This window comes from Danio aesculapii, chromosome 20 (assembly GCF_903798145.1).
Source record: "Danio aesculapii chromosome 20, fDanAes4.1, whole genome shotgun sequence".
NCBI lineage: Eukaryota > Metazoa > Chordata > Actinopteri > Cypriniformes > Danionidae > Danio > Danio aesculapii.
This window is the reverse complement of record NC_079454.1, coordinates 40,817,597-40,833,974: the sequence shown is the minus strand read 5'-3', so window position 1 is coordinate 40,833,974 and position 16,378 is coordinate 40,817,597. Positions and strand designations below refer to the sequence as shown.

Below are 16,378 nucleotides of genomic sequence, written 5' to 3'. Positions count from 1 at the left end.
ACTGACTGTTGTAAGTTGAACAAGAGTTGAAGATAAAATAAATTCATATTATTGTGGATTAATAATGCTTTATAATGTCCATTTTTGTTCATAAAACATGTATACATTTTGCAATTATGCATTGTAATATGCAAAAATATACTTGCTAAAAATATACTTGGTATATTATGCATATACCACTTCAGGTGTATGCATAATAATGAAGATTATTATAAAGCGTTATTAATCAACATTGTAGTTGATTTTATTTATATATATATATATATATATATATATATATATATATATATATATATATATATATATATATATATTATTTATATAAATAAATATAAATAAATAATTAAATTAAATAATTATAATATAGTTATAATAACATTTTTAAAAATGGTGAGTGTGTGTGTACAGTATAAATATATGTGCACACTTACCGGTCACTTTATTAGGCACACCTTAATCCTCCATGGTATAGACTCAACAAGGAACTGGAAATATTCCTCAGAGATTTTGGTCCATATTAATATTAACATGATAACATCATGCAGTTGCTGCAGATTTGTCAGCTGCACATCCATGACGTGAATATTCTGTTCCACCACATTCCAAAAGTGCTCTATTGGATTGAGATCTGATGACTGTGGAGGTCATTTGAGTACAGTGAACTCATGTTCAAGAAACCAGTCTGAGATGATTCGCACTTTATGACATGGCGTGCTATCCTGCTGGAAATAGCCATCAGAAGATGGGTACACTGTGGTCATAAAGGGATGGACATGGTCAGCAACAATCCTCAAGTAGGCTGTTAACACGATGATCAATTGGTACTAATGAGCCCAAAGTGTGCCAAGAAAATATTCCCCACACCATTACACCACCACCACCAGCCTGAACCGTTGATTCAAGGCAGGATGGATCCATGATTTCATGTTTAATTCTGACCCTACAATCTGAATGTTGCAGCAGAAATCAAGACTCATCAGACCAGGCAACATTTTTCCAATCTTCTATTGTCCAATTTTGGTGAGCCTGTGTGAATTGTAGCCTCGGTTTCCTTTTCTTAACTGACAGGAGTGGCACCCGCTGTGGTCTTATGCTGCTGTAGCCCATCTGCCTCAAGGTTCGGTGTGTTGTGTGTTCAGAGATGCTCTTCTACATACCTCGGTTATAGAGAGTGTTTATTTGAGTTACTGTTGCCTTTCTATCAGCTTGAACCAGTCTGACCATTCTCCTCTGACCTCTGGCATCAACAAGGGATTTGCACCCACAGAACTGTATATATATATATATATATATATATATATATATATATATATATATATATATATATATATATATATATATATATATATATATATATATATATATATATATATATATATATATATATATATATATATATATATATATATATATATATATATATATATATATATACGTATATATGTATATATATATATATATTACGTAAGTATATGTGTGTATATTCTGTTTTATATTACTTCTTAGCTATATTTTGTATTTTATTTATATTTTACTAGATTTATATATTTTACATATATTTATATAAATATTTTAATACAAAAAATAAGAAATTTTTACTAAAAATGTAATTCAAGATTTCAAGACCACAAATTTGTTTTCTTTTCTCTCACCACTTTTTTCCAATTGAGGTTTAAATATATAAATATAAATATAATTATCAACTGAAAAGCATATGGTTTTTAGCTGTCTTGTTTACAGTGTAAATACAGCGTATATTTTGTACTAGAAAAAAACAATTATTATATTTTTTTTCTGGATGTTTAAACAATTTGCTTCCATTCCATTCAAACTTTTTATTTTCTTTCCACCTCTCTTTTATTTTTCCACCCGGTTTGAGCATGACTGTATTCACAGCCTGGTAATTTGGTTTACATCTTGTGTGAACACAATGGGCAGACAGATGATAGCATCAGGTAATCAAAAGAGCAGCATGTATTGTGTGTGTTGAACTCAAATCTGCCCCTTTTCCACACATAAACACACAGACGCTCGCTGCTCGCCGCCACCATTGTCTCCTCATCCATGCCAGCTCCTGTATCCAAGAAACTGCAGACCAGAAAACTGTCTGGCTCAATATATGTGCTGAGTCGAGGTGACACCATCACACCGGCCCTCGTCCTTCACATTTGTGTGTGGTGTATTATGTAAATGTCTCCGTCTGGATGCGGATGTGTGTGTGAGCATGGCCTCATGCTCTCCACCGCCGCTGGGAAGAAAAAGGAGGGAGCAGGACATTATTCGCTGTAAATAAGAGCGAGACCTTGAGGTATTCTCAGAATCCTAAATCTGCTTTTCCTCCCGTTTCGTGATTATCCGCCAGGATTGGAGTGGGAATGCAGCACTGGACTGTTTGTTCCGTGCATTTAGTTAAATTAACTGCTCAAATGATAAGATACAGAGATACATACGCGCTCTGGTAAACATGGGATGCATTCCCTGGCGGGGCACTAGTTTGTATCTCATGGAGGAGCAAATGGAGCTCGACCGCTTAATTACAAACTGTCTGGGTGGTCTTTTTTTTGGAGGTTGTTGAAGTACTGTACACTCTTAATAGTAAATTACACAGTATTTAACTGTAATGTGAATTGTATTTTATTGTAGGGCAGTTATGCTGTATGTTACTGTATTTTAGTGCATTGTGAAATTTACTGTATATTTTACAGTAAAGATATACATACAACTCTGTAAATACACATACGGTAAGATAAATTGTGCTGTAAATGTAAATACAGTATTTTTGCTGTAACTGATTTACAGTAAGTTACTGGCAAACTGCTAAATTGCTAACAGTGTATATTTGCTCTCAGAACACTATAAAAGTTGCTGTAAATTTTACAGTATTACTGGCAGTTATACAGTTGCCAGTTATACTGTAGACTTTACAAGTCCAATTACAAGTAGTTTTACAGCACAATTGTAATTATCAATTTACAGTGCGCTTGTAAATTTTACAGTATTGTTGGCAAATTTTACACTTGTACTGGCAAATTTTACAGTATATACTGCCAAAATGTACAAGCACACTGTAAATTAACAATTACAACTGTGCTGTGGTTTTACAGCACAATTGCAATTGTTTATTTACGGTATACTTGTAAATTTTACAGTATAACTGGCAACCAAAAATGCCAGTTATACTGTAAATTTAACAGCAATTTTTACAGCGTGCTTTTAAAAATTGCATGTTATATTGTCAGGTTACTCATTAAATAATTGCATTGCTCAAGTTATTTTGTGTTATCCATAACGGTCTCCTGAAGTGATTTGAAATGCGCAGATTTGTTAAATGTTTAATAGAAATTCAACTGCAATATGAATACAGCGCAGGATATATAAGTAGCTCCTCCCTTTTTAAAATGGCCAATAGAGTTTTGGTTATATCTCATCTCTGCCAGCTGAGCTTCTGACTCAACAATTCAAAGTCTATACGGCAATGCTGAGTGTTTTAACAGTTTTACAGTAAAATTCTGTGTAGAATATAAATGGCTTTGATTTTTTTGTGGTCTGTATCGACTTACATATATGATCTGCTTTGTGTTTGGATCTCTGGACCAGAGCAGACCACTCCAACCTGATTTCACCAAGTAGGACATCAGTGTTGATCCTGGAACAACATTCCAATCAGCCAATCAGAATTAAGGGATACGCTTGCAATTTAGGCTTATAGTTAGGTTTATGCACTTCTACATGATTGTTAGCCAACTAATATTCACCTCTGATCTTGGGAATAATTTATAGTTATGGTTGGGTTTGGGGTAGAGAATAGGTTTTAATCCAGGACCGTATTGTACTTTGCAAAATCATGATGTGCGAGCAGATTAGGAGTGCAGCATTTTGAGTAACAATAATTGAATACAAGCCATCATTCACCCCAATATTCCATTCACCATATAAAAAATTGCTATCTGACTTTGTGAATGTCTCATTGTCACCCTAAAAAGTTTTGGAGATATGTCAGAGCATGCTAGCAAACAGATAACCTTAAGACTAACATTTTGATGCCAACAATCAAAGAAAAACTTTTATTGAGATTTTAGGGGAACTTAAACTGTCAAAAGCTTCTCATATCTAGTGTTTTCATTGGTTTGTACTAAAATATGTATTTTAAACAAAGTATATAACTAGGTTTAGTTAAGTTAAATAAATAAGTTAAGTTACACTAGCTAACAGATAACCTAGAGGTTCAAGAAACCCTGGAGTTCTTTTTTGAAATTTTAACAGATTTGTGTGTGTTGAGCATCATTTAGGACCAGGTAAGCACCTGTCAAGTTTACCTGTGGGGAAAACTGTATAATTTTAAGTTTTTGTCAGCTAATTTCATCTTCCGGGTTTAAAATAATTTTTTGGGCAGGATCAAAATCAGTGATGTAGTGCGCAACTGCTAGTGGAGTGATGATGCGTTGGTTTCTCATTATTATTCATAGCAGATTTGCTTCTTAATTATTCATGAGAGCATGTGCATTCCAATGACAGACTAATATGGACAGAACACAGACCTGCCAAGCTGACAGGCAGTATTTAGCCTTTCATGAAGGCTTGTATGTGTTTGTTTCCATGATGAATGGGGTTTGTTGCATGTTGTTCCCCATGATGCTGTCAAGGCCACTGATACAGCAAAGCTGCTTGTATGCAGCAATCATTTTCTTCGGTAGAGCGGTGTGAGAATTGAAGAATGACGGACTTTGTATTTTATCAGTTGAGTTCGTTACCATTCAGACACCTCGCCTACCGGCAGGACTAATGGTAGGAATAGATAGGGTATGAGACCTGCTGTACTGCTATCCACTCTGACTGCATTCAGACCCATAGATTGAGAAGGAAAGAAGTCCTCCTCATTCATAGTGTTTATAAACATGATTATCTTTTATAATAATATTACAAATTATGGTTATATGGAATTACGAATAGCCTATCATATATGGAATGGCATTAAACTGCTTACTGTTTATTTTTTTGCATTTTAACTTTGTAAACTATAAAATCATGCGTCTCACATTTTGTTTCAGATTTTTTTTATCTTGAGCTGGTCAGCCAACTGACAAAAGCCCTTCTTTTTTCCCCTGCTCTGCTTGGCAAGCCCACTCCCCCCTCTTTTGAAAAAATTCTGAGGTAGACTTGAACTGAAAGAGGGGGGTTTCATGACCCTTTAAGACTTTTTGTTGCCAATTATTATAAGATGTTTTATTCCCAATTATTGAAACATTCAGATTTAGGGGCACTTTAATTGTCAAAGTGTCTCATATCTATGGTTTTGATTGGTTTGTAAAATACTTTTCCATTCATTTATTCATTTTAAATTGCAAAACAAGGTATTAATCCACCCAAAGTACAAAAATAAGTATAGTGATACAAAGTATATAAAATAGGTTATAGTTATACAAGTTGCGTTGTGTTGCATGGCGTTGCGTTGCATTGCGCTACGTTACGTTACGTTGCATTGAGGTGTTTAGTTTAGTTTAGTTTAATATTAGATTTTTTGGCCAATGAATCACATTATTGCATACAAGTAATCACACGGCAACACAGCTTCAAACTACAGCAATTAATAAGAATAACAGCATCATTTCAACTCTAAAATGTATCTACACCCTCATCACACAACTGATTCTTCCTTACGAGATAATTGAGAGCTTTCAAGTAGACTTTTATAAGCAACTGGTCACCTTACTTAGGAAAAGGTCTTATTATGTAATCCAGGTTTAATTTTGCCCAGTTCCCCTAACACCAGGAATCCTAAAGGTCTTGTTTTTTGCTGCACAGATGAAGAGACTTGAAGGTGTCCCACTCCATCATTCCTCTTGATTCGATCAGAGACGTCCAATCAGTCCAGTTTGATAAAATCAGCGGTGTAACACACAGCAGCATGCGCACTGATGAAGAGGCTTTATAAAAAAGAGCAGCTGTGCTCCCTGAGCTGCTCCAACACATCCGAGCCTTTTGTTTGTCCATTAAATGTGTTTACAGTACTCCGTATTCTCATGCCATCTTTTCATCATCATTTCACGTTTATCCCTCTTAATCACCGCTGAAGTCCCAAACCCGTCTTTTTCATTAAACACGGATGTTGATGAGTGATTCAGAGGAGCTTTGTGCATCCGTGTGCTTGTATGATTCAAAAGTGCAGTGTTTTGGAGAGGACGAGGCTCCATATCTCTGCTTTTTTTCAGCATTTCTCTGTCCTCGTTGATCTAAAGAGGTCTTTTCTGTGGCTCGGTTTGATAGAAAGCCATAACACCTGTTCCCTCATTGAAAATAAGCCGACCTCCCTCTATCTGTTATTACTAGACATGCTCACTATTTTATCAAATTATATGAGCATGTTTTCTCTGCTGACAGTTTTTTTTTACACTTATTAACTGAAAGAATCATTAATAGTGTAAGGGTCCATCGATTAGTTCTCTGACTGAACTAACAGCATGGGTGAAGGTTAAATGCGTGTAAGCCTTTTAGCACATGTGAAAAGAAATATTTTTATTTTTCAAAGTTAATTTTAATTTGTTTTCAACTCCGAATTTAATCTGACTCCAAGTTACAATAATTTAAATTAGGATTCATCCAATTCAAACTGATTACCTTATAGGTTGTGATTTGGTCTAATTTAGATCAGTTAATAAATCCTTATTTTCAGTTAATGGTTCATCGTTTACCCAAAGTCGCTTAGACTCAGTATGCTGGCCAGTTACATCTGCTCACGGACACATCCTCGCCAGTTCTTGTTCTTTGATAGAGGATATAACTGTAAACTAATTTCCTTTAAGTAATATTAATTCACCCCATGCTTGCTCATACATAAAGAAAGTTTGATTTAGCCACTATATCATACTAAGTCAGTGAATGTCACAAATCAACAGGTCTCTAATTCTGTGCCTATGCTTCATCCATTGAGCCTAAATGTATGAACAAATCCTGGTCGTAGGTTGCGGAAACATCAGCCTAAACAATCCACTAGATTTAAAAGATTTCAGGAGATATTACAGTTAAACAAGACTTTTACATTTATTTGTCAGGCTTTTACTTTCCATTTCAATTCACATAATTAAACAAAATAAGCCAATTCAGAAATGTACAACATCAGTTAAGAGTTAGAGATTAATACCTGACCATGTAGAAGTACATTGCAGCATATAAGTCTGCACCTTCTGCACCTTTCCCTTAAATACTCAGAACATCATAAATTCAAGAGAATAAAAGCTTCACCAAATCCCTTGCCTGGGGTGCGTTTCCCAAACAACGACGTAACTCACGGCTGAACTATCATAGTACGATGCATCAGAACGATGTAATGACAAATGTTCCCTAAAACCCCTAGTTTCTCTGTCACAGATTTGTCGCTTGAACCAAGTTAGTTATAGCGTAAAAAGCCCATAATGATGCTCTAAACGGGGTGGAGTAACAACTTCTCTAGAGAAGAACCCCATCATTTCTTTTTGCAAATTATATTGTTTTACACAAACACGCATTTAAAATTAAATCCAATATTAGTTTTGGTAAAAACATGCAGTTGTTTTCCTTATTAATTGAAATATATGTAAATCAGTAAATCAGTATCAGAAGTAGTAGACGTTGTTGATGTAGATGTTGTAGTAGCATTCATTGCTGTAGTAGTATCAGTACTAGATGTTACTTGCTTTATTTAGTGACTGTTATTGTTCCTTTTGTATGTACTGTGACCTGTTTACCAAGTTACCTTTACATGCACATACACACACACACACACACACACACACACGCACACACACACAAACACAAGCACCTGCCAGTATTGGACTGTATTGTTGTTGTTTTTTGTATTTTTGTTATTGTTTCATTTTCTTTGTATTTGTATCATCTCAAATTGTGTACCTTTTGTATATTCTAATAAAAAATAAAAATATATCTTTTTTAAAATGTATTATTTATTAGGAAATTTAAAAAATCCTACTTTAATAATAATATTGATGATGATGATGATGATTATTATTATTATTATTATTATTATTATTATTATTATTATTATTATTATTATTATTAAAAGTCTACTTTTACAATTTGACACATGTAAACCACAGCAGAAAGTTCTAACCAACAGGCCCATGTCATGTTCAGTACAGATACTTAATAAATAATCTGCTATAAATTAAAAGAATTAACATATGCTATGTTTTTCTGTTTTCACAAGCTTTGGAGATGTAACATAAATTCCGCTTTTAAAAAATAGGTCACCTATAGCTTTCGCCATGAGGCTGTGTTCAAAATTATATCAATGTTTTCAAAGTGCACTGTGAAGGGAGCACAATTGTAAACATGAAGATCGCTAAAACTGAACTGTAAAAATAGTTTGAAGGCAAATTACACCTAAGAGAGATGACTTTAATATGCTTTTTTATTTTTAATCATTCCAACTTTGAATGTTAGAGTGTTCTAAATGAATAGGGCATAGGGGGGATAAGTGGGAATAAAACACAGCAAGGAACTGTGTTTCTAACTACAGCTCCAGAGGTGTAGTTTCAAGTGCTCAAGTTTGCGACGCAGTTTGCGAATGTTCGTTGGAGCGATGGATTTGGGAAACGGCAAATCAACAAACTATGCTTGTAACGACGGAACTTTCGACCTTAGTTGGCTAATGATGATCTACATTTTCCATTATCAAGCAAGGGAGTTCTCGAGACCTACCTGAGCTCAGACTCCCCTCTCGCCCTGCAACGGGAGGGAGCCCGGGCTCGAGGATCTCACAATTTACAGTTCTGGTTGGGTTTAGGGGTAGGGAATAGGTATAGATTACATTTTCGAACAAAAATTATGTTAATGGATCAACATAAATGCTAATCCAAGATCACATCGTACTTTGCCAAATCATGATATGCATTTGTTTTTCAGTTCCTTTTGGTACACTGCACATAACCTTGGGGCAAATTGTTTAGTACAGTTGATTATTTTACATTGGTGTTTGATTTATTTGACTGTTTTTTGTTCTCTTTGCAGCTTGCTGGGTTCATCTATGCCTGTTATGTTGTGAAGCTCATTTCAGAGGAGGAGGACAGCTGTAAGTAAAACTTCACAATTACTTCAGAAATATTTGTGTGTACATAGAGTAGTGGAGTAACGTTATGTTACACAGTACATAGAAGTCACTGTTCACTATATACCTCAGTTTTGAGGTCAGAAAACAACAGAAAAAGATTAATTTTGCTATATATACAGCTTTAAAACTGTATATAAACTCTTTTAATGAAAATTCTAGCAATAACTTAATATTTATGCAATAACCAAAATTTATGTTAGGGAAAAATATTAAATAAAAAATGTAAAAAGAGCAAAATTCAAGAGAAACAAACAAAAGATGAATAAAAATTAATAGAATTTTTGTAGTTTGTATTTTTTTCTCCAATATTTTGCATGAAATTTAATGTATTATCTTTCTATTTGTAAAGATGTTTGGTGACTAAAATATTTTAATAAATATATACAGTATGTTTAATACATCTGTTTTGTTCAAATGCACCAAAGTACATTGCCTATATTCACTGAGAAATGGATAAAAATGTGCATTTTCAAAACGGGACGTACTCAATTATGTTGAGCACTGTACTGTATATTCCTCAAATACTCTCCCAAAAGGTCAATCTGATAGGTACATGTTACAAATATGATCACAAATAATTATTTTATGGAGTGACCCCTTTGCTATAACACTGTTGGAGGATTATATGTTCAGTAATGAAGCAGACGCAGCTCTAGATGGCAGATCTTTAACCTAGTTTGAATGCCCTGGTAAACATCTGAATTTAGATGTTGCAGGATCTTAAAAGATTGCTTTATTGATCCTAAACGACCAGCCTGTGGCCTGATGTTTTAAAGCAAGTGGGAAATTGTTCCATTTGTAAAGCTCAAATGACCACATTTAGCAGCCCTGAAAACATTCTGTGGACATGTGGATCGGTTTTATTAGTCACCTTTCTTTCCTGACAAAAGATTAGAAAGCATAATAACCCACACCGGAACATGGACTGATTGTTAATATTAGGATTAGCTCACCAAAAAAGAAAAATCTGGCCATTTACTGCATGACTTTCAATCTTGTATGAAAAACAAAGCCATGGCTTGAAATATCATACTTTTTATTCTGCTTTTTGTTGTTTGCCTTTCATTAGAACAGTTGGGTATTACATTGTTCAACATTTCCCCAATTGTGTTCCACAGAAGAAAGAAACTCATGTGGATCATGACAGACTATTCATTTAATGTGTGTTTGCCCTCAGATGCTTGTAAGTTTTTCTTAGGAGAGCCTTTTGAGGAATAGAGCTACAGTAACCAAGAATATGCAGCCTAACGCAGGCATACAAGATCAATACTGTTGTTCTCTTGCAGAGTCAATCCTTATTTTGCCTGTTCTCATCATTCTCTCATCACTAACCAGATAAAACTGACACAGAGAGTTGCATGTAAATGTGTGTGGCGGTTTATTTGTTAGGCATCCTCCTCTTTATTCCTGTATTTTTGGTGCGTTTTATCATCTTATAATCAGAATCATTAAACATCACTCTGGATGTAATTAAGCATGGCTGTATTTGTAGAGCTGGACTCTCATTAAACAGAGTGCCTTCGGTACACGTTAAGATCACGACGAGAAGCCCTGTGGCAGTGTACAGCCTGTGGAGCATGATGGTCTATTTGGGTCTATTTTGGGTCTATTTAATGATGATTATTTGGGTAAATATGAGCTTTTTTATTCAGGAGTTCATGATCTTATATATTTTATTTTTATTATTTGTAGTTTGTCTCTTAAAAGAGATATTGCGACATATTAGTATATCTAAAATAACAGTTATTTCAATATATTTGAAAATATATTCCTCATAGCAAACTTAATTTCAGTTGTAGATGTGTTACTAACATAAGTTGTTACTATATCATAAAAACATACATTATAATGTATATAACAAACATTATAACATACATTACATAAATGTATATTAAATACATATATTACACTGTAAAAATATCTATTAAATAACACTCTTCGTATGTTATGCTTTCTGTTTATTTACAGTATGGTTGTGAATCGCGTTATGGGAGCTTAATCTCTGCTCCGTCGACTTTTGATGTTGAAAATTCAACTCTACAGTTGAACAAAATCACTTTTATTAACATGTTTGCAGTTTTAGATAATATTGTGTTTAAGAAATAATATATAGAGAGAGAAATAAGTCTGTAAAATAAAAAAAAATCTACTGGCAGCTTATTACAAGGTTTTTGTAGCGTAATATCCAACACAGACATTATATCACTTTAAACCTTCATTCATTCATTTTCTTTTCGGCTTAGTCCTTTTATTAATCTGGGATCGCCACAGCGGAATGAACCGCCAACTTATTCAGCATATGTTTTTACGCAGCGGATGCCCTTCTCACTTTAAACATTAAAAATGTAAATAAAAGTCACTTTTTTCAACATTTCAAGGTTAAAAGGTCCCATAATGCAATGGAAAGCATTGTTATATGTGGAGAAAAATTAAATATAAAAACAAGAATCACAAAATACGGAAAACTGTCAATTTTTGGATGTTTTTTACAGTGTAATCTACCTTAATATAAAAAAACGTTTGTGCTACTTATAGTAGCGTGGTTTATTAACCTTCTCAGGGTTTCTTGATGAATAAAATAAAAGAAAGAAAACATGTAGCTTGTCATAGCACTTATATTTTACAAAATATGTATCACATTCTGCAGCATTGTTAGAATACAATAATGAAATTAGCAACCAACTGGTGCGTGATATTGCTTCATATGCTCACCGGCACCGATTTTTACTCGCTGTTGGAACTTGCAGTAGAGTGGTAAATTATATATCAACACATGCTCATCAGCAATATATCCTTCAGCCTACAGTATATTTTTGTTAACGTATTATAAGTGAATAAAGGTTTATTTGATTCAGCACAACATCAAATAAAAACCACTAAACAGCTTTGTGGTGTTTATAATTAGTAATCGAATATGTTTGCATCTCTTATCTATCTCTTATCAGATTTGTCATCTGAAGCATGCAGCAAAACAAACTCAGAGCAAATTTGATGTTTTGCTAAAATGTAGGCTGAGGCAGTTATTTCCATGGAACCTAGGTGTGTATATATATATATATATATATATATATATATATATATATATATATATATATATATATATATATATATATATATATATATATATATATATATAATTTTTATTTAAAGAAATGTAGTTTGGGGCGGCACGGTGGCTCAGTGGTTAGCACTTGTTCATGTCCCCGCTGGGCCAGTTGGCATTTCTGTGTAGAGTTTGCATGTTCTCCATGTTTCCCCCACAATCCAAAACATCCATACACTATAGGTGAATTGGATTAACTAAATTGGCCGTAGTGTATGAGTGTGTGTGAATGTAAGAGTGAATGGGTGTTTCCCAGTACTGGGTTGCGGCTGGGTTACGTATCATCTGCGTAAAACATTTTCTGAAATAGTTGGCGGTTCATTCCGCTGTGGCGACCCCTGATAAATAAGGGACAAAACCGAAGAAAAATTAATGAATGACTAGTTTGGGTGTACTCATTCTTGTACAGTGATATTATGTTTTATTTTGTTAGATTAGTTCCAGTTTTGTCTTTTGGGGTTGACTAATCTAACATAGATTACATATATATATATATATACATATATATATATATATATATATATATATATATATATATATATATATATATATATATATATATATATATATATATATATATATATACAAACCTGCAGTATCAATGCCATTATCTTTTTTTGGAAAATGCTATGAATAACTAATAATAATCTTTGATAGTAAATAGTAAATGATTGACAGAGTGTGTGCGTACTTTAAAATACTACCGACTATTTTAGTTGCATATTTAATCTGTTTTTCGTTGCTGAAAAAATTGCATCTTAAATGCCTAAAAATATGCAGATTGTACTGGCTAACCTTTTTGCCTTTAGAATAAAATTCCAGTTAAGCATGCAGTGTGTCCAAAAACTGTATAATTTCATCCTCTCGGAAAGTTCAGTTTACTGGCATTTGATTAGTCAAATGCGCTGAGCTTCACACCACAAAAACCCATCACCCACCACTTCATCCAACATAATTCAGCAGTGCTCAGGGTGTCCAGTGAGCTTCCTGATGGTCTTAATCAGCCATTAGGAGAGATTTAGGAACATTTGTGTAATTGGAAATCCCTCTCGAAAAAGTCTCCCCAATCAATCAACCACTAGTTTGAGTGAACGGCTCACGGTGATGTTAGTATCTTTAGTATTTTTTTCAGAGAAATGTAGTTGTTAAGGCTCAGAATCCTCCAAGCAGGCCAAAGATATTGATGGCTTGATCCCTGAGGCATGTGGAAACACTAATCGGGAAGCCATATTGGCCATTACGGCTTTAATTAATATAGTACATGAAGCACCTCCGTAAAGGTAATGAACAGCTCAAACCAATCAGCACGGTCCGCAAGTAATTACAGCTACTATCAAGGGGAATGTCTTAGGGTGCTTTTAAAGAAAGGACAGTATTTAAATGATTCTGCCTCTGAGCGCACCAGAAAAAGCAAGCAAGAGAGAGAGAATTAGGAAGTGTTGATACGTGCAAGTTGCGAGGAAACACTTTTTTTTTGCGTCTACAAGGAAATGAGGTTAAGGCTTTCCTTTGGGGAAATGCAATCAGGCTTTGCGGTTAGCATGGAGGTGGGAGCTCGTGCTGATAGTGTTTGTGCGCTGCGTGCGCTTTTTACAAATGCCTTTGTCAGAGGAAGAGCTTTGGGAAGGGCGAAGCTGAAACAATAAAACTCATAAAGCTTTGCTATATGGACGCTGTGAGGAGAAAACGTCCATCTCAGCCTAATTCCCTGCAGCGCCGCTGCCACCGAAATGGCTGCTTTTTGGGATGTGTCGCTTAAAACAGAATAAATGGCTATTTGTGTCATTTTGCTCTTTGTGTGTCTTTGAATGCTAATGTTGTGGCTCAAGGTGGCTTGTATAGACCCTTGGTGTGTCAGCTTGCACAGAGTTGATGGTATTTGTATGTTGTTTTTTTTAGTTCATTACTGGATCAGTGATCCTAGCATTTTCCATTATCTTGGCAGGAGTAGCTGGAAGGAATTTCAGCAGTAAAGCAACTTGAGATATTTGTTTTGTTGGAAAGGGGAATGTTTTAAAAGCTGTTTAAGAGCACATATCTGCCTGGAGGCAGGCTGTTTTAACATTTACCCCCTGCAGACATATTTATGTAAAGGACATTAACTATAGAATGTTATGAAGTGCAGCGTATAACGTCATTTTCTTTTTGATTTGATCTCTGTTTTCCATTTTAATGCTATTTTGTGTGAGTGGGTGTTTGTGTATTTACTTATTCATCATTTTATATTTAGCATTTTAAAAGACATTTATAATGTCTGTCAAATAAATGCTGATCCTTTAATCTTTCCATTTATTAAAGAGCAATTGCTTTTGACATTGTTAGTAAGGGCTAAACGGAACCAATATTCATAAATTACCAAATTAGAAAATTGTAATATACTAAATAATAGAATAAATAAATCTTTTATTAACACTACCACTACCGAGGCAATCATTTTGACAGTTTTTAATTGTGTAATTTAATAACTTTGTTAAATTGAAACCCGTGTAACTATAGTACCCTGACTTTTCCTATATATGTGTTAATTGACCCTTCGCTAAGCCCCGCCCTCCTTAGTTACTGTTGCTACGCCAGTCAAGCTTTGTGCCTGGCATGGCTTTTACAATGTGTATGCGTCGGTGTCAGACATTGCCAGGGATATAATGTCATTTTTGGTGAACAGGTGAGATATCCGAGAATGCCAGACAAAAAAGGACTGCAGTATGCTCTACAGGGGTATATTCACGACATGATAGGCAACCGATTAGAGAATAATTCAATCAAAATTGAAGCTAGCTTAGCTTAGCCACCTCATACGCTGACCATTCAACAGCTTAGTTTATGCACAGCAGGAGAGGTGAAATTTACAAATAATCTAATAATAACAAATTAAACCGTAGTTTCTCTATTTTTAACCAAAAAGCCTGATAGACTAATGTTGTGCAATGAAATATAGCGTTACTAACTGACAAGGAAACACGCATGGACAGTGCTTCTACATAGTTCATTCATGGAAAGAGCAGCCAGAAAGGGGAAATTGGCTGGCTGGCTGGCTGATCATTAACCAACTGCATATCTGTAGATGTCACACCTGATTTCAAATCAAAAGGCAGCTTTTTAATTCAGGAATAATGTAAAATAGGGTACCAGTAGTCAAATGTTGAGATGCTGAAATGCACACAGTGTCCTGTTAGACATGAGCGCTCGGGATCAATCTTTCAGTCTGACCTCTCCGGGTCCACAGATATCACTGATCAGGACAGAGTTCCGATTCCATATTGAGACCTGTGTGGATTAGGGGATTTGTAGGTTTATGCCCCCTAAAATCTATCATCAGAATGATAATGGGTCCAGTCTGGCCTCCGCCTTCTGCTTGAGATGCAAGAGAGGAGCTCTCAGCTAATTCCTCAGCTTATCTCCTGTGTTCGCCAGTCAAGGAAACAGCCTCTGATTGCCAAAGCCTGGATCTTTATCACAGCCTTTATTACCTTCGTGGAAAGCCCAGATACTCAGGCTTCCAGGACCTGAAACAGCTGGTGGGCCCTGACACAGGGGTCTTTTGCTAATCCTGTCCATTTTCGCTACGTTAGCCTAGCATATAATCCATCCGGCAGTGAGAAATAGATATCAGATGGGCTCAATGATGATTATCCATTTGTTATTATCATCACACTGAAACACACTCAAGGGATATCTAATCAGAATGTGTTTATTTAAAATACACTCTACATTATATGATGTCTTTCTTCTTTTTTCTCTCTTTTTTAGTTGACTTTATAGGAGGGTTTGATTCGTACGGTTACCAGGGGCCACAGAAGACGTCGCATTTGCAACTACAACCAATGTATATGTAAGTAGCCTATAGCAATCGTGAATGCTTTTACATCAAAGCAAGCCCTTTTTTGTATTACACTACTTTGTCGTACAGTTTTAGCAAGGCATTGTTTTATAATGGGGCTTCAGGGTACATTTATGTGGCGCACGGTATTTAATTTATGCAGATTGTTTCTTCAGCCTTATATAATTGCTCATGTGCAAGAACCTGCAGTTCCCTAAAGTGTATTGTAACTTGTTTGTAATTTTGTTATTGTATTGTAGATAAACGGGTAACACTTTAGAATAACGGTCCATTAGTTAATGTTAGATAACGTATTTACTAACATGAACAAACCTTTAGTAATACACTTATTACT

At 34.8% G+C, this 16,378-nt stretch overlaps 1 protein-coding gene across 2 annotated transcripts in view; it reads left to right on the top strand.

Moving 5' to 3' along the window:
* Window positions 1-16,378, top strand: part of nkain2 (sodium/potassium transporting ATPase interacting 2) — a 314,135-nt gene that overhangs the window by 286,093 nt on the left and 11,664 nt on the right. Inside the window, exons 5-6 of one of the 2 annotated variants that reach the window (XM_056445621.1) lie at window positions 9,004-9,064; window positions 15,954-16,035. In XM_056445621.1, coding sequence (XP_056301596.1) covers window positions 9,004-9,064; window positions 15,954-16,035 — 143 coding nt within the window. Of the gene's footprint in view, window positions 1-9,003; window positions 9,065-15,953; window positions 16,040-16,378 lie in introns of those variants that run through there. The other variant, XM_056445622.1, reaches the window with a different exon arrangement.